The sequence below is a fragment of the Schistocerca serialis genome, chromosome 8 (genome assembly GCF_023864345.2).
Source record: "Schistocerca serialis cubense isolate TAMUIC-IGC-003099 chromosome 8, iqSchSeri2.2, whole genome shotgun sequence".
Taxonomy (NCBI): domain Eukaryota; kingdom Metazoa; phylum Arthropoda; class Insecta; order Orthoptera; family Acrididae; genus Schistocerca; species Schistocerca serialis.
Window position 1 is genome coordinate 158,682,932 of NC_064645.1, and position 24,077 is coordinate 158,707,008.

Consider the following 24,077-nt stretch of genomic DNA (forward strand, 5'->3'; position numbering starts at 1 on the left):
ACTCACCCCTACCATTCCCTACACTCCTACCTTCTACATGTTTCCTAGAGGCTGGTTACTGTGCCCCCACTGAGAGAATCTCTGCTCTCACTGACCAACACCTTCAACCTATTACCCAGAACCTACCCTCCTATATAAAAGACATCATCGATTTCCTCCATCAACTCTCCACACTTCCTGTCCCTTTACCACAAGGTGCCCTGCTCATCACTATTGATGCCACCTCCCTTTACAATAACATTCCTAATACCATGGCCTTACCACTATTGAACACTACATTTCCCCACACCCAACAGATTCCATACCAACAACCTCTTTCCTAGTCGTGATGAGGAACTATATCCTCACCCATAATTACTTCTCCTTTGAAGGCATTACCCACAAACAAATCAAGGGCATGGCTATGGGTCCACATATGGCACCTGCCTATGCCAACCTATTCATGGGCCTTCCTAGAAACCTATAATCCTAAACCCCTCACTTGGTTCAGATTCATTGATGATACCCATGCTAGCTGGATCGAAGGTGAGGACACCCAGCCGGCCGAAGTGGCCGTGCAGTTAAAGGCGCTGCAGTCTGGAACCGCAAGACCACTACGGTCGCGGATTCGAATCCTGGCTCAGGCATGGATGTTTGTGATGTCCTTAGGTTGTTTAGGTTTAACTAGTTCTAAGTTCTAGGGGACTAATGACCTCAGCAGTTGAGTCCCATAGTGCTCAGAGCCGTTTGAACCATTTTTTGAGGACATCCTTTCACATCGTGCCCATTGGCCAAACATGCAGTTTGAACATCCTAATGAATATCATTCAGAAGTTCTAATGATTTAATTTCATATAATTCAATAATAGTCACCCTGTATGATGGTGCTCAGTATGACAATTTACCTCATTATTATTTTTTTCAGAATTAATTTGCCTATTTTTATGAATAAAAGTCACAACTTCAGATTTTCAGCCTTCTCAGTATGTCATAGTATTTCATCCCTATTCAATTTTCAATATAAAATTTCTGCAAGCTAGAACATTGAGCATGTTTTTAAGTTTCCAGACTTGTTGAGTCGATGTTATCGCCAAAACTTGAAGACAGGAACTACAAAAAAAAAAAAAAAAAAAAAAAAAACAATAACTATGCATCTAAGTACTTGCAGCAAAACTAAAATGGATGAATACTCAGAGTTTTATTTAATTTAATGTATGTTCCATTATTAAGCACACTCTAAGACAAAAAGTTATGGACCACAATGAAATTATCTGAATGGGATGGAAATCAGTAGATGTGATGTACATTTAGAAACAAACAAATGATTAAGGCACAAAGGAATTACAGACATTAGATGTGAGCAGGCATTTATTGAAATCAGTGGGGAAACAATTCGCTACAATTTCAGAAAAATTTGATGATTTATTTGAGAGAAAGAGCTTCACAATTTGAGCACATCGATAATGTGTTAGCCAACCTCTGGTTCTTATGCATGCAGTTATTCAGATTGGCATTGATTGACAGGCTTATTGGATGTCCTCCTGAGGGATATTGTGCCAAATTCTGACCACTTTGTGCATTAGATCATCAAAATCCCAAGATGGCTAGAGGGCTCTGCCTGTAATGCTCAAAATGTTATCAACTGTGGAGAGATCTGGTGACCTTGCTGGCCAATGCAAGGCAGGGTTTGGAAAGCATGAAGACAAGCAGAAGAAATGTTTGGTGTGTGCAGCCAGACATTATTTTGCTTATATCTAAGGTAAGGATGGCATGCCATGGAGGGCAGAAGAGTGGGGCATAAAGTATCATCAACCTACTACTGTGCTGTAATGGTACTGCATACAACAACGAAAGGGTCCCTGCTATGAAATGAAATGGCACCCCAGACCATCACTCCCAGTTTTTGGGCCATATGGCAGCTAACCCTCAGGTTGGTATCCCAGTAGTGACCAGGGAATCTTGAGACACATCTTCACTGGTCATTGGGGCCCGGTTCAAATCTGGACTCATCACTGAAGACAATTCCACTGCAGTCAATGAGATACCAGGTCAAATGTGGCTGACAGTACTGCAAACATCCTTGTTGTTACAGTGGTCAAGGGTAGTCAGCACAAGGAGTGCCGTCAGCTCAGCCCACTTTCTAAGCCACCTATTTTTGACCATGGTCCACCCATTCGTGCCAACATTAGCGAATAGTGGCATTACTCCTGTTCAAATATTGAGTGATTTGTCAGTTACTCCAACTAGCTTCTTTGAGCACAACCACATATTCTCTCTGAAATGCTAACTTCTTCGTATACTGGTCATATGCCTGTCTGCGAGGCACAGTTACTGTCTAACTGAGTATACGGAATAAAATTTGGAAAACACTTTATGCCCTGTTATCAACATGTCCCTAGTTTACTGTTTTTGCCAACTGCATTGTAGAATTGTGCTGTAGCATCACACATCCATCCACTGGTCATCAAATCTACAATTTTGCACTTTCCATAGATACCTGTATGAATATCAGTTTGTGACCAACATACATATTTTATCGTGGTGCATTGTATTTTTTTCTTAGAGTTTATTTTGCATAGTTAATATATAAAACAAATGCTACAACCATTAAAATATTTGGGACACATTCTTGTTAATTCAGTGATTAATCTCGTAAGAAAGTTTCAAAGTTGAAAACTTCAGGAGTCAGTACACATTTCACACTTTGTATACAGGAGGCTAGGGAAGGAGTAGATTTGTAAGAGAGTGACTACATAAGGTTAATGAATATCATATTTGTGTTGAGACTATCAAACATTTGTATCTCCAGTCAGCTTATAAATTATTTTACCTCTAGAAAATGAGTAACATATTGACGTTATTATTCATACCTGCATTGTAGTAACCTAGAAAGAAGAAGGGCTGCTTATTGTGGCTACCCTGAAATACTCATATCTTGGCGTATTTCTGCTTTTGAAAATGGTTATAACAGCAACAAGTAAGATATTGTGCTTGATTCACTTTGATGTCTGGAAAATATTCCAAGATCCATGATTTCCTTTTCATTTCCTTTAGTATGCACTACATGTATTGCATTGAGTCAGCTCTTCCCCTCTCACAACAAATGTATAATACATCTCAAATGTGTTTATTGGCACTGCATAGCTATCAGATTGCACGTATATTATTCTGTGTGAACAGAAGGCCACACCCCTGGTTTTTGGCTCAGTGTATTGGCCTGTTCCACAAGTCAACTGAGCCTGTCAATGTCAAACCCTTGGAGGGCTATGGAATTGTGGCATCGGAAGCACGTTTACATTCTCAAGCCTCATGAAGCATGCTTTAAGTGAAATGCATTCAGAAGTTCTCAAGTGTCTTGAGACAGGCATTCATATTTCCCATGCCTAGTGTCACTAGAACAATGAACTGATGACTGAAACAGTACTTTACTTGATCAGCAAAGTTTTTATAGTCAAAGATGGTCGTATCTCATGGCAAAATAATTTGAGATTAGCATTTGTACAACATAGATTTCTGAATTCAGCTTGCTTCAAGTCAATTTTTTGAGTTAATCTAGGATCAACTGCTTTATTCAATTGCTGTAAGTGTTATGCTGTTTGCTTTGACCGAGTTTTAAAGCTGAAACAATATTCTGTTGTTCGAATCTGGTAGGACTGTGCCTGGCTCTTTTTCCATGTATCTGAATCATCAGTAAACAACACAGTTTTTGATGAGCTATCCAACACCTTTGGTAAATCATTTGTGTACATCAAGAACAGGTACTGGCCAAGTACCAAGTATCATGTTTTCTCAATCCAAACTTAGAGTTATTCCTGTGACACCAGTTATTAATGTAATACTCTACTTTCTGTTGTTAAGGTATGACTTCATTGATGCAAAGGGGATGCCATTAATGCAATAATAGTTCTAGCCTTATTGCCTTACATCGTATGGGAGCTTTTGAAGATCTTCACATGATAACACATAACCCTACATGGAATCCTCGATACAGAGACAGAGTATAAAAGGGAATTATTTTTCTTTCTTCTCTGTGATTGAATAAATCAGAACATCAACAAGTAGTAGTAATTATTGGAATATGGTTTCCATGCACATTGTGATATTTGCCTCAGGCAACTGGCAGCAATAACACTCTTTGCAGGAACAGCCTTCCTTTTTCAGAATTTAATATCAGCCAAAATTTGCACCCAGTAGATAATATTTATGAGGCTCATGTAAGAGCTTCCTTTTAAGTTTTACACAAACAATCAAAATATTTTTTGTTACAAATCATTTGATTTTTATCTTTATATTAACCTATAAAATTAATTTGCTTTTGCTTGCATTCAAACCCTTTCTAGAATTTTTTCACTCTGGTGTTGGTACAATGGTGTTTGAAGGATTTAACAACCCTCAAAGTTATAAAAATTGATGCCCATGTATGTTTTGTTTGACATAAGGAGAACAAAAAGAGGTTTTTGGAGGATGCATCATGTAAATACTGGAAATGAGACTTCAGTTCCATTTTTTTCCCATCAAATAATGAATTGTTTAATGTGCTGTTCACTTTGGTATTAAGGAAAATGTATGGAGGTTTTCAATTCCATTTGAGTTGTGACAAAAAAATTGTCATATACTACTCAGCATAAATGTTTTGATCCTCTAAAGGAATGGTCACAGCAGGTCCATGGTAACTAAAGAAGCAAATGATCATTGTTGAGATGGAAACAACACACAAAAATGAGGGAGAGTAACCACTCACATGTGGCTGATTTACATGTGGTATATCAATCAACTGCATGTGACTGATGGTTGCCTTTTCAGTTTTGCTTATATGTAATTCATTTGTTAACATTCTCTAGCAATGAAGCAGAAATGCAAGAAATACAAAATCTGCAAATTACTGTAGCTTCAAAAGCACTGACGTATTGGTTTAGCATCTTAATGATCTTCCCTTGTACCAAAGCAAAAATGATAAATATACATGCAAGAACCTTTGTTAGCTACTACCGACCAAAAGCATCTTTCAAACTAGCACACCACCGTTGCTTACAAAATTCTGATCAGTTTTGCACCTTACTGGTTTGACTGTAGGTATTTTCTTTATCAGGTAGAGCCACTTCATTTTTCATGAGTGCCAAAGAAGGCCACACAGTGATTTTTCTACTTGCCCTCACTCCTCGAGTGACATGGCCAGCAACATCCGGACACATACCGGACAGAAGTGGTCCGTGTCTGCGAGAGTGACATGTGCCTCTTGTTCTTGTAGGAGGATCCTTGAAGTGTCAGTGCACCATAGTTATGCCACCGGCACAAGGCCTTTTTGAAGCTCTCTCGGAAATTTTTTGACATAAAGCCATACACCACAGGGTTGATACAGCTGAAAATAAAAGTAGAAATCTGTGTAGTTAGTGAGTAGTTGTTTATACTTGAGTGCAAGTAGTTAACCAATTAACAGTCAAGAGATAGACGCACAATAGATGTACACTGTATACAACCAGAGAGGATGATTGTACAACTATGAGGTTATGAATAAGCACTTGAGAATGGCATATTGCTGAAATCATCTGATTGTGTGAGATAAATGAGTATTTTCATAATGCAGCCAAGGTGGAAAATAAAACTGCCTTTTAAAAACAATTGTGCCTTATGGTTACAGCAGTTATTGTTATGCTTTGTGCAGATCATTTTATAATGTACAGGAATGGAAAAAAAGACCTAAAGCATGGTTAGCTCCACATTTCCTGAAGTATGAGAATTTTAGGATTGTTAAATTCATAGATGCATGCTAAGTACAATGTTTAAAGTGTCACTGAGGTATGGCTTACTAGCAATAAAATAAAAATTATCATATTACTCTATCCTTTTATCACTTCTTGGGATAACAATTGCACATTTAAGACTGAAAAAGAAACAAACTGTTTCCTTTGTTTGAGCTTATGCTGAGAGAGTACACTGTAAACATAATAGTCCTAAGTATAGCCTATAAAGGAAAGAAAACCTATGCCTTGTTGATGAAGTCTTCTCGAGGATCAGCCAAGTGGTGGCCTCATTTTGTCACAAGTTTCAAAGTTTCATACCCATCATCTTCTGGCAAAGTCTTGTTGTCAAAAATGCATGTATGACAAAACTTCCACCTGATCTAAAGGATCAGTTACAGCTGAGCCCATCACCATTCTTCAGTCTTCGCATGATCCAGTCAACGAACCACAGATGCACCCTCATTTCAACTCCAATAATAATATTCTTCTCCATATACCACACTCTTGTACTGCAATATTAGTATCATTTACATCTTCCTTTGTTTTGCATGCAATTGTTGGTCTTATGATCTGTACTCTTACTCCAATTTGAGTGTCCAGACTATACTGGAATTTTGTTTTTATGTATTCTTTGTAGGTATAGTGTAATATGTGGTCATTAATTTTTGTCTTGGTATTCAAAAATTCTTGGTAACATAATCTATGACTCTTCTTCTGTTTTGTCTGTAGCACTGTCTACACTTCGCTTATACACATTTATGTAACTTGAATACTTTACTGTTGTGTGTATTTATTCAACGCTATTTTAGTAGGCCTACTACTCAGTATACAAACATCAATTTAAGACTCTTGTATCCTTATACTCGCATTAAATTGGCATAATCCAGCATAATAACCCTTGAATTACTAATGAAAAAAGTAATAATTCTGTATCCATGTGTATGTAATATCACCACTTACAGCCTGAATGACTTTTGTACTAAAATGTGTCTCCTGTACAGTGTCAACTATTCACATTGCAGTTTATTCAGTCTCAATTTATTTTCTGATATGGTTGTAACTTGCTACACCACTATCATAACATATCTGATACACAACAACTGTGGTGAACACTCTGTATGATATTTCCCATCTAATGTCATTTATATTTATTTATTTATTCATTCATCCAGGAATAATCTTACAATGACGTAGGATTTGCCATCATAATACAATGAACATAATTAGCTCAAAAGTATATGTACACACAGATTATACCAGCACGTTTTAAAGAGGGTGGATAGGTAGTTGACCATGGCCTTGGCCTTAATGAAGGAACCATAATAGAATTTGTGTGAACTGCCCCCCCCCCTTTTTTTTTGAGTAAACCTTGGAAAACTTAAATCAGCAGGTCACATCTTACCAACTGCACTAACTCATGAGTAATGGTTCTCTGCATTGGTATTATCTTTAAGTTTTCAAGGTCTGGATGCTAGTCTGTTGTACCTAAGGATGGCGTAATAAGTCAAGAATTGGTTCATAATAAATATTAGTGGAGCAAATTGCAGTTCATTTTCCAACATTAAAAACTGTCTCTTCAGGTTATATACCTCATTCAATTTGTACCAATGATCATGCTTTTATTTCTAGGATGTACAAACAAATAATAAATACAGAGAGTTATAGAGTTATGTATGTATGTACGTGTGTATATATGCCTCTGCTACCAGTATCAGTTTCAATGAAAATCTTGTTGAATGATAATCTGTGTAATACTCTACCTATTGACCTAAATTTACAGAGTAGTGGTTTGAGCAGATTATAAGTGATACATGGAAAATATATACCTGTTGCAGTAAGCCATGAGCAAGAAGGCTGTGCTCATGTCTTTGTACACCATTCCATGTTTCTGCCAAGGTATAACACCATAAGCTGTCAGCACATTGTCAATTAGTGATGGCCCCCAGGAGACGACAAAGAGAATGACAATTGCCACCAGCATCTTGATTAGCTGTGCAAAAAGAAATTTGTAACAGTTGCAGTCCATGTTCCAATATATGCAACAAATGTCTAAACTAAAATGAAAGAAAAATTGTGTTTACTTGCCTACTATAACATCAGCATTTAAAAAAGCACCATATTTGTCTCATTATATAGCACAAACATAAGATACACATGTATGTCCTCAGAGGCAACTACTAGTACTAAATCACTATCAGCACAGTCAGATGCAGTTTTCATATACTGTGGTCAGATTACTTATCCTGTCACTTGCCTACAGCTGTCTATTAAATTAAGCTCCCATTTCTATAAACCAATGAAGCTGAGAGAAAAAGCAAGACTAGGATTTAAAATCCCATTGAAATCAAGGTCATTAGAGACAGAGCACAGACTTGAAATATTTCAAGAATGTGGAAGGAATTTGGCAGAGTCCTTTCAAAGAAAACATCATGGAATTTGCCTGGAGCCAATTATGGAAATCACAGAAAACCTGAATTTGGATGGCTGGATGTAGAGTTGAATCAATGTCCTCCCAAATGTGAGTCCAGTACGTCAACCACTGCATCGCCTCACTCAGTCTGAGAAACGAATTGTTGGAGAAAGAAAGAAAGCAGCTTGATGCGGAAAGACAAAAGGAAAATGTATACAGTTGGGATTTAACCCCTCCCCTCTCACCCACCAATTATCTGCAAAATACATTAATAGCACACCCCTTAATGAGTAAAATCTTTAAAAATAAGAATTGATTGAGAAATAATGAGCTTTTAATCAAATAAATATAAAATCTCTTCATCCATCTCCCAAAGTACTGTTACTAGGAAGCTGCACAGATATTCTTACTTTATGAGTCTTACACAGCAACCCTGTGGACTCCCAGTTGTTGGCACTTTATTCTGAAAGAGTTCCAGCTGTCAACTCACTTATTTCTCCATTGAGCAATTACTGCACCTATTTATTTAGTGAAGCTGTAACCTTCCTGTAACATTTACTATTATTAATCATCAAAGTTTAGAGATCAGACTGACTGATATGTCATATTTGACTCTAACAATGAACATGTACTGTAAAGAAATACAACTCCAGTTAAATTTTCAAACAAAAGTATGTACTGCTGCAATTATAAACCTGGAAAGGAGTAAGAAGATTTACAGTGTTACGTTTCAACATTTTTCAAATTACTTTGATAACATTAGTTAGTTTATCATATCAGGTCAGATACTTATTTAAGTGACCCCTAGACATTCAGTATAATTACTCAATATTTCTGATTGTACGATAATATTGAACACATGTTGGTTACGTTGGAAGGTTATCCAATAAAGTTGAACAAGCAAAAAAATTATGAAATATATTGTGCATTGTGCAACTATGGAAATATTGTGCCATCTGTGGGCAGTATTGACAACTGCTCACATGCTTCAGTTTTTTCCCCACAGATTTTAGCTTCTCTACTTTCACCCCCATGTTTTTCTATTCGAATGACTCTAAAATGATAGGGAAGATTGTTCATATTAGAATGCATCAATATTATTAATTATCTTTGACATTATGGGATGTTAGGACAGATAAACATAAAAGCTAGAAAATTAAAATTGATTCATTTGGGTTACTGCTCACAAAGTACAGCCAGAGATACACTTCAACTAAAAGGGAAGACAAAAAAAAAATTATTCCTTAAGGCCAAACATAAAAGTAATTATATTCAGTAATGTATCAGATACTGGACCATCAAAAGCGTAAAAACCTGTTTATCATTTATGTCCTTCAAATTCAGTTTTTTAAATAAACACTTATTTAAAAAATTGAAAATTGTGTGCATATTCGATGCTCCACATACCAGTTTTTTTTCCGCTTTTACTCCTTCTGCCTGAAAGAAACTAGAGTAGTTTCCACAGCTGCAGTGTCTTGATCATCCAGAATTTCGAACCAGCCTAAATATTACATATTCTTATTGATGCGTATAGGGAGAAATTCGGTAACGTAGTGTAATATTATTGTACAGTAACAATGTCCATTTAGCAATATTAGTTCTTTCGGAATAATTATTGTGAGTCCAGTTTCCTGATTAAATCACTCGTGGTCACACTATCTTGTAAATAACGTCCTAAGCTTGGCTGACAATCACACATGCACATCTCTGCGAAAATCTTTACCAGTTATAGCAAACTCCATGTGTCCATAAAGTGAGAGATATTCGGAAAGTGAGGTCCGATCGGTCGCAAAATGGAAACGACAGTTAAAATCCGATGAAGCTTTGGGCAGACTTGTTGCCCAGTGTCTGTATTACGCATGTCGATCGCATCACGTCTCTCGTTTCAGTTCTGAGCACACAGTGAGCAAGTAAAGATGCCGAGAACTATAATGTCTCCTGCCAAGTATGGGTCCCTGTGAGAGATTTTACCTGATTTCATAAAGCCCACACGACATGAATTGTCATGCATTTCCTTCTTCACGATAATTCTCGGCTGCGAACTGCAGGTGCAATGACGCTCCTGCAGAGATTTCGATGGGAAGCATCTGATCACCCACCATACAGCTCGGACTTTGCTCCCTCTGATTCTCATATCCGCTCACATGAACCGTTTGGTTATGAAGACAAAGTTTTAGCACAGACAACGAACTTAGGCCAGCGTAGAGACGTGAGAGAAAGCACAGGTGGCTGCCTTCTCTGGTGAGGATACTGGAAAGTTGCTACAACGCCACGAAAAATGTCTAAATCGGAGCGGGAAAATGTAGTAATCTGCTGCAAATAAAACATTTTTGATTTTCACCGTCGTTCCCACTTCGCGACCGATCAGACCTTACTTTCCGAATAGCGATCGCAATGCACGCTATTTCGAACTCTTTACTACAATTTGCATAATCGGAAATACGAATATTTACAGACAGATCATACTCGCGATTTTATTATGCTTCTGTTCTGTCTGCCAGGTGTTCAGTACGAAACTACATCAAATATTTTCCTCTGTCAAGGTAAAAACGGGCCTTGCTGTTCAAACCTATCTTGCCATATGTTCCGACTTTTGTGGGATATCCCGATTTCCAGCTATGTCATGACCAATGCAAATACTAGCAAATTCCATTGACTTGTTGACTTGAGAACACAAAAAGTTGCTTATCATAGTTATTTTGAATCTGTGGTATAACTTTCTAGGGAAGTCGAAGCAAATTATCTGGAATACTTAAACTGAAAAGGAAAATTGTCAGATACATTATACTGCACAACAAAGAGAGTCTTGGCACCCATTATTTGGGAAACTACAAATCCTAACTGTTTCCTCCATATATTTATGAAATTATAATCTTCCTACACAGCAGACAAAAATTATTCGAGAAACATTTTAACCAGACATATAACACGAGAAATAAAAATAGTGTGTGGTACACATACTCCAGTTGAAACTACATGCACGAACTCCACAGTATATGGGGATGACAATATACACTGAAAAGCCAAAGAAACTGGTACACCTGCCTAATATCGTGTAGGGCTCCCGCGAGCACGGTGTTCGTCGACTAATGTCTGAAGTAGTGCTGGAAAGAACTGACGCCATGAATTCTGCATGGCTGTCCGTAAATACGTAAGAGTAGGAGGGGGTGAAGATCTCTTCTGAAAAGGACGTTGCAAGGCATCCCAGATATGCTCAATAACGTTCATATCTTGGGGAGTTTGGTGACCAGCAGAAGTGTTTAAACTCAGAAGTGTGTTCCTGGAGGCACTCTGTAGGAATTCTGGACGTGTGGGGTGTCGCATTGTCCTGCTGTCCGTCGGAATGCACAAGGGACGTGAATGGATGCAGGTGATCAGACAGGATGCTTACGCACGTGTCACCTGTCAGACTCGTATGTAGACGTATCAAGGGTCCCATATCACTCCAGCTGCACACGCCCCACACAATTATAGATCCTTCACCATCATGACCAGCCCCCGCTGACTCCATGGATTCATGAGGTTGTCTCCGTACCTGTACACGTCCATTCTCTCCATACAATTTGAAACGAGATTCGTCCGACTAGGCAACATGTTTCCAGTCATCAACAGTCAATGTCGGTGTTGACGGGCCCAGACGAGATGTCGTGTAGACATCAAGGGTACACCAGTGCGTCTTCGACTCCGGAAGCCCATATCGATGATGTTTCGTTGAATGGCTCGCACGCTGACACTTGCTGATGGCCCAGCATTGAAATCTGCAGCAATTTGCGGAAGTGTTGCACTTCTGACATGTTGAACGATCCTCTTCAGTCGTCGTTGATCCCTTCCTTTCTGGAATGTTTTTATTGTCGTAGCTATATCGGAGATTAGATGTTTTACTGAATTGCTGATATTCACGGTCAATCGTGAATTGGTTGTACGGGAAAATCCCCGGCTCTTAGCACTATGGGACTTAACATCTATGGTCATCAGTCCCCTAGAACTTAGAACTACTTAAACCTAACTAACCTAAGGACATCACACACATCCATGCCCGAGGCAGGATTCGAACGTGCGACCGTAGCAGTCGCGCGGTTCCGGACTGAGCGCCTAGAACCGCTAGACCACCGCGGCCGGCCGAGCAATGGTAAGTAAGTGTTAGATTTTATTGTATGTTTGTATAACAAAATTGTATTACTATTATGATGCTGTTCGTTAACATCAGCTGTTCTGTGTTTATGGTGAAATTTTACTGCAATTTTGAAGTGTCTCCTGTACCTGAATCAAATGATTTAGACTATGTACGTTGTGAGACAAATAAACCGCAATTCACATTCCTGCAGGAAGTCAAATGTCCCTACTTATGGGTACTGCTAACAATTCGAAATGCAGTGCTTATTCGCTTCAAAAATGGTTCTGTGCGTGAATGTTCCGAAATGAGTTTCTGAAAACATCGATGGCAGTAATTAAGAAAGTCGGAATACTATAGAGGCCGTGGTGGTGGACCAGTGTAGTTGGAGGTTAGGGTGCTGAGAATCCACCACCGTGGGGGTGCAGCAGTTGAGTGGTGAGTGGATGCCCAATAAACGTCCGAAGTATTGTCATAGAAACATCATTGCTAAAACATTTCATTTATTGTCCATTAACTATAGTAATTGTAATGGTACTTGCAGAAATCAACGCATCCAGGACGTAAGCTGTGTACAGCCTGCTAAGAGGCACAGCTAGCAGAGGTAGCTCGACAACTGGCAGTGATGGGTGGCCACTGGTGAGGATGGCAGTGACGCTGCAAGGATGCCGACCTCAGCAACATGTGGCAGCTCGTAATGCAGACTAGTGATGCCCGGAAGCCCAGGATGTATTGTGCAGATGCGTACTGTGCAGAGGCACGCGTGATGAAGTTGCGGCCCCAGCGTGTATGAGACGGCTCTTAGCAGCAGCTGTGTGAGCCGTTCTGCAGCTCGCATTGGTGCTGCTTGTAGGTTTCCGCCCTCTGTTGGAGGCCAGACGATATCGTTTAGTTGGCATGGTTGCGGTTATTTGTATTCTTCTGTTGTTGATTGGCCCCACTCGGTTTCGCAAGCGTTGCCTTTCTGCTAGTGGCAGCAGGGGGCGGTTATCGATAAGTAGTACCTGTTGCCCTATCTTTGGGGGCGACGTTGTTGTTTTTCCGGGTCCCTCGGTTGGGGACTCAGGAGGAGCCAGGTCTGTGCAGGGCCAGAACACGCCGGGAGCGCTGGCGGCACGCGTGGACTGCCGGATGGAAGGGCTGTGGTCACGAAGGTGTATAACCTCGTCGTAAACCGGATCCAGCAAGCTTTAAGATGAGTGCATTTTAATCCAAGCAGAGAAATCTCCACCATTGTGATATCTCGCGATTCTCCAGTGACCTGGGTTCGTGTTGCTGCTTGTAGTGTCGCCGAGGCGAAGAGCAGCGAGTTGAGTGCTTGGGGAAGGCGGATCTGATTAGCTTTCCTCGACTTCTTATTACTATCTACTGCGTACGTCTTGTTACAATTTGTTAAGTTCAACCAGATGTAATTTTTCTTGCCTGGTGGCTGCTAACGCTCCAGTTAGCTGCCCTGGGGGTTAGTGTATGTAACGGCAGTGTACGTTTCCTCCCCTTGCCGCTGCTGACCTGTAAGGCATGTAGTTTTGACAGCTGTCTTGATTGTAGGCCAGTTGGTGATTCTTCTACTCGGGTGGTAATGATTCCTTTCTCGTTCCGGGTGCTCTAAACACAGTATTCTGGACGTAGTGCAAACCGCTGGTTCTGGCTTTGGCGTATTGTTACATCGTTGCATTTGCTTTATCGGACGTCGGGTAGCTTCAGCAAGATCATCATTAGTCATTCGTTAGACTGCCACTAGTCTGAGTTACCATCTTGTGAAGTGAAAGCAACTCTTGGCTGCCTACCTCATCGCTCGTGAAAGTGTTTGTTGCCGGACCTTCTCAGAGGTCGATTCCTGGAGCACTGTCTGTGGCCCCTTGGTTCTTTAAGACATGTGTGTTCTAAAAGGAGGTCTGATGGCCAGTAGTTCAGTGTAACGCTCCTTCAGCCCACACTTTCTGCGGGTGTAACCTGCCTCAGTACCCTTGACGGAACTTATGTTCTGGTCCTTGTGTTTTATTATCGTATTATTTATTACAATACCTTGTAATGCCTACATTAAAGGTTATGTATGTCTAGTGAATAGTTCTGGTCGCCTTCTGGAATAAATCTAGCAGTGTAGTGTTCAGTGGATGTTAAGGTTTGATTTACAAAGTTTAAAATCATCTTATTTCACCCGTTTGGTGATTAGCTGCTTGTCTTTTAATTAATCTTTGCTATTGTATTTGCTGTTTTACAGTAGGTTACTAAATTTTTTATATTATTGCCGTTCCTGGCGTGTAAGGCCTTCAGCCGTGATTGTGGTCATTTGCCTTAAAATTCTAATTTGGTATTCGTATTTTAGCAGTAAGCCTTAAAATCTTATTTACTGCCATTCCTGGCGTCTGGTGTCTTCTGCTGTGTTTGTGGCCACTTGCCTTTAATATTTCAATGCTTGTAATTTGTAAGTTGCAGCGAGTTTTAAACAGTTCTTAATTTATTGCCATTCCTGGCGTGAAAGGCCTTCTGCCCAGATCACAGTGGCTTGCTTTTAAAACATTATCTGCTGTATCTGGATTTAATGGTGATTTGCTAGCTACACCCATTATTTACACAGTTGTTTATTCCTTCGTTAATAACGTGTGGTATTTTTATTTATTGTTGAGTCTGGAATTACTGGTTTAAAATAAAATGTGTGTAACTGTAAAAGGCAACCAATAGTAACTGATTACGGCCGCGTCCACAATCTTAACCGAATCCTACCTTCCCATGACTCCCAGGTTTAACGGCGGCTGCTCACACAAGTAGGGGCAAGAAGCGAGGGATTCGCCTGCGCATGTGATGGCGGTTGAAAAGCTCCATGACCTGGGCTCAAGCTGTAGACCCCCTGGGTAGAAGGCTGTCAGTAGCTGACTTAGGCTCTCTGGTGGTCTGCTGGCGGGAGGTCGCTGAGTCTAACAGCAGTGGCAGAATCCCCGTTGACTCGTGGGCAGATTTAAGTCCTCCCTCGGGATTGAAGGCTGGTAGAGTGTGGTCCATTTGACTAAAAATAACGAGTATTTATATGGCCCTGGCCCATCATTGTTTTGCTACAGCATCGGTTCCTACCACGAGTCCCTGGCTTGAATATGAAGTAACTGGGCCAAGAACACTGCAATGGCTTTGCCTTCTTGCTGAGTTGCTGATATTTAATCTCCAGTACTTGGCTATCCCTGGTAATGAGGTAAATCCCCGGCCTCGTAACGGCAGTTCTTGTTATACCAACAAGCATTCTCCGCTGTAATAACTTTCGGTCAGCTCTAATCTGACCTTCTAAACCACTTATGTGACCTTTTGCACTAGCCATTGCTAGTGTCTTAATTTTACTCAGCTGCGCCCAATCGATTTTCGGCGCAACACGCCTCTAGGAGGTCGCGATCAGCCGACGAGTTAAAGCGACGTCTCAGCACAGGGTCCAACAGTATATTTCGAGAACACACAACTGCGTGCCATCCATTGCTTTATTATTACCGTTACGCCGCCATTTGTCTCAACTTCTGCCCCCGGCTTGCCCACTGACTGGCCGCAACTTCTCCTGTCGCGCCAAATAGTGTCAGGTTGGTGCGCAAGTTCGTAACGTTTTTGGTTTGCACGTTGGCATTCCGGCAACAGCGTTGCCGCAGTGGATAAACCGGTTCCCTTGAGATCACCGAAGTTAAACGCTGTCGGGCGTGGTCGGCACTTGGATGGGTGACCATCCAAGCCGCCATGCGCTGTTGCCATTTTTCGGGGTGCGCTCGGCCTCGTGATGTTAATTGAGGAGCTACTCGACCGAATAGTAGCGGCTTCGGTCAAGAATATCATCTTACGACTGGGAGAGCGGTGTGCTGACCCCACGCCCCTCCTATCCGCATCCTCCACCGAGGAAGACAAGGCGATCGGGTGGTCCCGGTAGGCCACTCGTGGCCTGAAGTCAGAGTGCTTTTTTATGTTGGTATTCCGGTTAGTACTGGTTTATTTATCGATTGACATTTTTTATTTGTAGCTATTTGAGTTTACATATTGTCACTTGGAGATTATGAGTGGCGTTGTGGACGCTACAGAATGGAGTGCTAAGTGCAGAAATCGGGACATTTCCGACAAACAGTTTTCTTCTGTTTTGAGTTCAATAGAGTGGTGACAGCAGCGGAGGCAGTCAGAAATTTTTGCGCTGTCCATGCGGATAATGTTATTGGACAGAGCACTGCAAGAAAATGGGTTTCTCGTTTTAAGACATTGATGACTCTCCACGTTCAAATGGTTCAAATGGCTCTGAGCACTATGGGACTGAACGTCTGAAGTCATCAGTCCCCTAGGACTTAGAACTACTTAAACCTAACTAACCTAAGGACATCACACACATCCATGCCCGAGGCAGGATTCGCACCAGCGATCGTAGCGGTGGCGCGGTTCCGGACTGAAGCGCCTAGAATCGCTCGGCCACACTGGCCGATTCTCTCCACTTTCAGGAAGACTTTCGGGGTCTGACGAAGATCGTTTAGACGCATTAACCCACAGTGATCCATGTCAGTTTACTCGAGGTCTGGTGAATGTGATATACCGTGATCATTTCACCATCGTGCGATATTTACGTGCAATGGGGTGATTCAAAACTGCCAGCCGTTGTGGCCGAGCGGTTCTAGACGCTTCAGTCCGGAACCGCGCTGCTGCTGCGGTCGCAGGTTCGAATCCTTCCTCGGACATGGATGTGTGTGATGCCCTTGGGTTAGTTATGTTTAAGTAGTTCTAAGTCTAGGGGACTGATAACGTCAAATGTTAAGTCCCATAGTGCTTAGAGCCATTTGAACCACTTGATTCAAAAATCTGGTTCAAAATGGCTCTGAGCACTATGGGACTTAACTTCTAAGGTCATCAGTCCCCTAGAACTTAGAACTACTTAAACCTAACTAACCTAAGGACATCACACACATCCATGCCCGAGGCAGGATTCGAACCTGCGACTGTAGCGGCCGCGCGGTTCCAGACTGTAGCGCCCTTAACCGCTTGGCCACCACGGCCGGCCCAAAATCTGGTGTTTCGATATCGCAAACTTTAAGCCAGAATCATAAAAACCAGCGGGTGGCCAAATGTGCATCTCTGCTTGCTCGTCATCAACTGGTTCATGAAGGAAACCAATCATTCTTATCCTGTACCGGTACTGGTATCGAGAAATGGTGAAATTATACTAGCTTAAGGAAAAGAAAGAATGGTTGAGGCTAAACAAAGCAGCAACTCCCCTTATAAAGACCTGCGCGCATCAAGAATAGATAATGTTCCTTATCTGGTGGCACAGAGACGGTGTTGTGGTCTATGAATTGCTTCCAGAGGCGTAGCCATCACAGAAGAACGAGGAAGGCTGCGTGAAGTGTTGCTACTCTACGATAAAGACCGCCCGCATCCTGCTAGAGTGACAAAAGAATACTACACAGCTCTACAGGAGTTGGGTTGTGAACTCATTCCGCACCCATTTTATTTACCTGAACTCGCGCCTCAGATTTTCAGCGTTTTCGCTCTCTGTCGAACAACCTCCAAGGAACTCCCATTTCGAATGAAAATGCGCCCCAACATGGCCCGACGACTTCTTCACCTCAAGACCACGTGATTTTTACAGCCGTACCAGCGTCGGCAGACATTTGTAAATAGTGAAGGACAGTATATTATTGGCAATTAAAATCTCCGTTGTGTTCATTAAACTTACGGAAAAACGCTGCGGACTTAGGCATCAACCTAATACTTCTATTCCTTGGTGATGATCGCCCCTCACTCCCGCCCCTTTCGTTTGTAGTGAGGAACTAAATGTGGAAAACACTTTTTGTAGCTGGGATTCACAGTCACAAAAATTTTTTTGAAGGACATCATCTTTACGCCAGTGACTGTTATAAGTTTTTATTACACTATTGCAATTTCGGTCTTGGGCCTTTATCAAGTGTTGATATTATGGCTTTAAGCCATGTCAACGTAATGTAAGCTGACACATTTGTGGATTGACAACGACACACAAATTTGTCAGCTTACATTACGTTGACACGGCTTAAAGCCATAATATCAGCATTCGATAATGGCCTAAGGCCTAATTGCAATAGTGTAATAAAAACTTATAACAGTCACTGGCGTAAAGATGATGTCCTTCAAAAGCGGAAAAGTTTTAGGCCTCTGCACAACGCCTGCCGTCGTTCTCACTGTATTCAGACTGTGAAATACGACTGGTAACTAATTTGCAAAATATGTAACTGTTTCAAAAAACATTAGATTTTAATGGAGCTACATGAGAGGTACGTTAATTAACTACACTATTAAGCCGGAACATCAACCTGTCTCACGTTTTATAAAGTTACATTAGTATTCCAAAAAAGAAGAAAGCAAAGCACGTAATTCTTTATTGCGCATGTGTTTCTTTATATTTAACTGTTCAATGCACGGTCTTTTTATAAAGCCTTCTAAGCCCTTGTCCAGCTGATTTTATAAACAATCAGCCGCTAGGTCCCCACTTTCTGTAAACGGGATCTGATACCGCTAGTTCAAACCCATGTTCAGTGCTCCAACAACGCACAGACCCGCGCTAGCCATGCACCAAGAATTAAAAACAAATGGAAGTTAACTCCATCCCTCTCCAACTCCATCCATCAACTTTCCATGTGGCAATGAGGAATATGACTTAGTTTTCAAAAGAATTCAACGGGCTAGATGTTTTAGCGTGTAGCTATTATCAATTCTGAAAATGATGCAGGTATCTGAGGATTTCCTCCACAGTCATATACGATAATTGTGATTTTCAAGAGAATCTTTGGTTGTGTGTGTGATGATACAAGCTATATTGCTGTATCATTATGGGTCTGATTGCAGCAACGACGTATGGTGAATACAGGTACCTGCCTAGTAATTTAAGTATTAGATAGTAAATAAACTGTTATTTAAGCCATGTTCAGTTTCATTTGAAACTATAAAAAATGTGTGTATTTGTTTGCTTTCTGTTCCATGACGGGGTGCAGCAACTAAATGGCAGCCGAAGCTGATCCTCAGTCGTATACGAGACACTGGCGTCGACGGCTTCAGGGGAGGAAAAGATGCGGGACGCTACACTTATTTGCTGTGTCCGCTATTTTTAAAAATGTAAGCCTGAGAAGAAAATGTTATATGTAACGAAGCGTTTCCAGTGGTAATTGAGCATTACATCGAGCAATACCTGCTGAGTAACACATTTTTAGTATACAAGGTAATTGATTTGATTCTTAACTTGACGTGTCAAAAAGTGTACCAATTGTCACAAATAAAAACTGTTAAACATTTTGAAGTGAATATCATCGTATTCATGAAACTATTTTATGGCAAGTTAATAACTGACATGCTTTGACAGTCGTATACCAAACCATTCTTAATATTCGTCAAGCATATAAAGTCAAATTAATTATTAATAATGACGCTCAAGAACTGATGGACTACTGTCTCCGATTATCAGAAATTAGAATGCATAAATATAACACTGAATTTTTTGCAGTTAGAAAGTGTAGTCACTACTATCTCTGACCATCAGAAATTATAATGCACGAACACAACACTGAATGTTTTGTAGTTAGAAAGTTTGGCCAAAAGAAATATCTGAAGTTGGGCAATGACTCAAATGCCTTTTTGGAAAGTGATCATAGTGTGCGTGGGTTTAAAGTTAAAAGAGTGCTTTTATGTAGAAGAATTATTCCTTTTATCAGTGAGTGTGCTAACTGATACCTTGGAAAGGACGAGTCTATATTCGGCCCATCAGTGAAAAGTGAAGAAGATTACTAGTCAGAATGAGCCCATGTTAAAACCAAGACTTGAATCGTGACTTCTATGAACGTTGATATTATGAGGGCAGGGAGGTATTGTGCACAGGTATGTGGACATGGAGGTAAAAATGTTATTTTTACCTCCATGCATGTGGCAGAGTTTGAATATCTCTCGCTGTCTTAGTAAGAAAACCAACTGTGCTTATTAATCCTCTCAAGTTACTAGATTAAATAGAATAAACTTCTCTGGTAAGGATACGAATTAGTGCCCACAATTCTACTGCCAGAACGGAAAGATCCCGTGTTAATATGTAGAGGGCAATTCTGCTGTCCCTACTGATTGGTTTTATGCAATCCGCAACACCTTCAAATATCACACACAAGATTTTCATTTTCTCTCACCCACTAAGCACAAACTATTAGCCCAACAGAAAAAAATGAAGAGGACCTTTTTGTAGGACCTTTAATGTAGTTCAATTTTGTACTGGTGTACGTTTTCGTAGGATGCCGTAGTTTGTGAATTATTCAAGTAAAACGTTCGAAAGTGACCTTCAAACGCATTCTTCTTGAATAACTCGGATGCCGTAGTTTGTGAATTATTCAAGTAAAACGTTCGAAAGTGACCTTCAAACGCATTCTTCTTGAATAACTCGAAAACCATGGTCTCCAGCGAAAACAAATTCCAGAACAAAACTGAATTACATCAAATGTCCTCGAAAAACGTCCAGTTCATTTTTTCTGTAGGACTAATAGTTTGCACATAGCACGTAGCGATCACTCTGTACATTTAATTCTTCGGAATTCAGCCAGGTGAGATAAATGATACCATTTATCAATGATAAATGAGATGCATACCGCCAACTAATTAAATACGCTAGTGCCCCAAAACAGAAGGTAGTGTATATGTACTACAAGTCTGACGAAAATTTTAAAGAGTTTCCAGCGTAAAAAAATGTTACATAAGAAACGGAGGTATTTCTGGGCAAGAGTCTAGACCTGAAAACAAGAACAGTTTGCAAGATTCGTTCAAAATGAGGAAAAGTACCGAGAAGAGCAACTCTTGTGTTTCTAAATGTGGTTCAACTATTAGTTACTACCGAACTATTTGCTGGCTGTGTAAGCATGTGAATTTAAGTTAAGTGTTCGTGTCAGATGCATGAAGCGCCTGGAGGAGGGAGACGAGAAGCTTATGACAGTGTTTGCAATGGCCGGTGTGGTAAGTTTGCATTTACGAATGAATGTGGTGACTGGATAGACAAATGTCCTTCCCACCACAGAAACTCAAGAATGAGAGAAAAAGAGGTGGTCTAATTGCTAAACAGTGGAATCGTCTTTTGCCCAACTCTGCTGGTTATTTTGTTTCGATTTTGAACGTCGTGACTCTCTCACTAGATGCTCACAATGATGAAGCTTCCCACTGGCCCAAAGAGCTCACTAGCAAAGTAAGTTTACTGTGGCCTCAATGAAACGGCGAAATGAAGCTAACATTAGTTTTGATGAATATTCTTAAAGTGCAATATTTTAATAAATGATTTCTGTGTCTGGGCTGACTGAAAAAACTGCCGCGAGCTCATTCTCAATGTTGCTATCTTCTATACCATGGCAAGGATGAATGGTAAATTTATTGGCCGGCTACCCCAATCATTATCTCAGGCACGAAAGATCTGACCTAATTCCATGAGCATTCATGTGACATGAAATCGAATATGATGAATACATCCTTACCTCTTCCTGCCTCCCCTTCCTACAACTTTCGGTGCACTGCCACGCCACATGGCAGAAACAGTGAGTGCAGCAAACTCCAGACAAGCTCGTTAAAGTAAGGGACGAGTTTGACTGTGATCTAGTTGTGTGTCTGATGGAGGGCATACTGAGCGTTTGTGAAAGATAAATGAAAACTTTGATCCTAAACGTAATTGCTAAAATTGCCTCGAGGTTGTGCATGCTTACATGTAAAAGGTTTACCATTGTAAAATTTTATGGGTCTTCTGAAAATAAAATCTTTATAGCTTCATGCATGAGTTAAAATTCACTCCGAATCTTTATTCAAGAAGAGATTATTATCTTGTGGATCGGGTGAAACTTTTTGAAACAGCCTGTATTACATACTGAAATACACTGAAGCGCCAAAGAAACTGGTATAGGCATGCATATTCAAATACAGAGATATGTAAACACGCAGAATACGGCGCTGCGGTCGGCAACGCTTACATAAGACAAAAAGTGTCTGGCGCAGTTGTTAGATCGGTTACGGCTGCTACAATGGCAGGTTATCAAGATTTGAGTGAGTTTGAACGTGGTGTTATAGCCGGCGCACGAGCGATAGGTCACAGCATCTCCGAGGTAGCGATGAAGTGGGGATTTTTCCGTACGACCATTTTCTGAGTGTACCGTGAATATCAGGAATCCGATAAAACATCAAATTTCCGGCATCGCTGCGGCCGGGAAAAGATCCTGCAAGAACGGGAGCAATGACGACTGAAGAGAATCGTTCAACGTGACGGAAGGGCAACCCTAACGCAAATTGCTGCAGATTTCAGTGCTGGGCCATCAACAAGTGTCTGCGTGCGAACCATTTAACGAAACATCATTGATATGGACTTTCGGTGCCGAAGGCCCATTCGTATACCCTTGATGACTGCACGACACAAAGCTTTACGCCTCGCCTGGGCCCGTCAACACTGCATAGGACTGTTGGTGGCTGCAAACACGTTGCCTGGTCGTACGAGTCTCGTTTCAAATTGTATCGAGCGGATGGACGTGTATGGGTATGGAGACAACCTCATGAAACTATGGAGGTTCTGTGGTGTCACCGCCAGACACCACACTTGCTAGGTGGTAGCCTTTAAATCGGCCGCGGTCCGTTAGTATACGTCGGACCCGCGTGTCGCCACTGTCAGTGATTGCAGACCGAGCGCCGCCACACGGCAGGTCTAGAGAGACTTCGTAGCACTCGCACCAGTTGGACAGCCGACTTTGCTAGCGATGGTTCACTGACAAATTACGCTCTCATTTGCCGAGACGATAGTTAGCATAGCCTTCAGCTACGTCATTTGCTACGACCTAGCAAGACGCCATTATCATTTGCTATTTATCTTGTGATGCATGTACCGTCAGACCGATGTTCACCAATTATGGATTAAAGTTAAGTATTCCAGAAGCTACGTACCTTTCTTGCTAGTCTCAAGACCTTGTCCTGTTCCAGACCTCACGCCAGCCTGCGTGAGCTTAAACGCGTGCTTTTCGGCTTCCCGTCATAGTGGATTGGCTGTCTTGCCAGTCCACAACAGGTTCTGTGATGGTGTAGGGCGTGTGCAGTTGGAGTGATATGGGATCCCTGATACGTGTAGATACGACTCTGACAGGTGACACGTACATAAGTACCCTGTCTGATCACTTGCATCCATTCAGTCCAGTGCGCTTCCGACGGACTTGCGCAATTCCAGCAGGAAAATGCGACACCCTACACGTCCTCAACTGCTAGACAGTGGCTCCAGGAACGCTATTCCGAGTTTAAACACTTCCACTGGCCACCAAACTCCACAGACATGAACGTTATTGAGCATATGTGGGATGCTTTGCAACGTGTTGTTCAGAAGAGAGCTCTACTCCCTCGTACTCTTACAGACTGATAGAGAGCCCTCAGGATTGATGGTGTCAATTCCGTTCAGCACCATTTCAAACATTAGTCGAGGTCATGCCGCGTCGTTTTGCGGTACTTCTACGTGCTCGCGGGTGCCCTACACGATATTAGGCAGGTGTACCAGTTTCTTCGGCTCTTCAGTGTAAATTGCCTCTTCTTTCTCCAGCACAGAGTGTCTATTATGAGTAGCTTAGTACGAGGGTAATTTTAAAAAATCTCCGTCTACAGAAGGCAATTTTGAAGTTGGGGAAGAGATGGAAGTGTGATGGAGCCACATCATGCGAAAAAAGCAGATGTGGCAAAAGATACGTATCTTGGTTCATGTGTGTGAGCGTGCATTGTCTTGATGAAAGATGACTTTCTCCTTGCTACCATCGCTTATCTTTTGCAGCAGTTGGTCCAGGAGGTTAAAATAGTGCCGTCCCATTATTGTTCGACCAGTGGGAAGATAATC

General features: G+C 41.2%; 1 protein-coding gene across 1 annotated transcript in view; it reads right to left on the minus strand.

The window, feature by feature from the left end:
- Positions 1-24,077, minus strand: part of LOC126416560 (pyroglutamylated RF-amide peptide receptor-like) — a 153,801-nt gene that overhangs the window by 52,272 nt on the left and 77,452 nt on the right. Inside the window, exons 5-6 of the mRNA XM_050084305.1 lie at positions 7,547-7,710; positions 5,174-5,338 (exon numbers count right to left, since the gene is read on the minus strand). Of these exons, the coding sequence (XP_049940262.1) occupies positions 5,174-5,338; positions 7,547-7,710 (329 nt within the window). The remainder of the gene's footprint in view (positions 1-5,173; positions 5,339-7,546; positions 7,711-24,077) is intronic.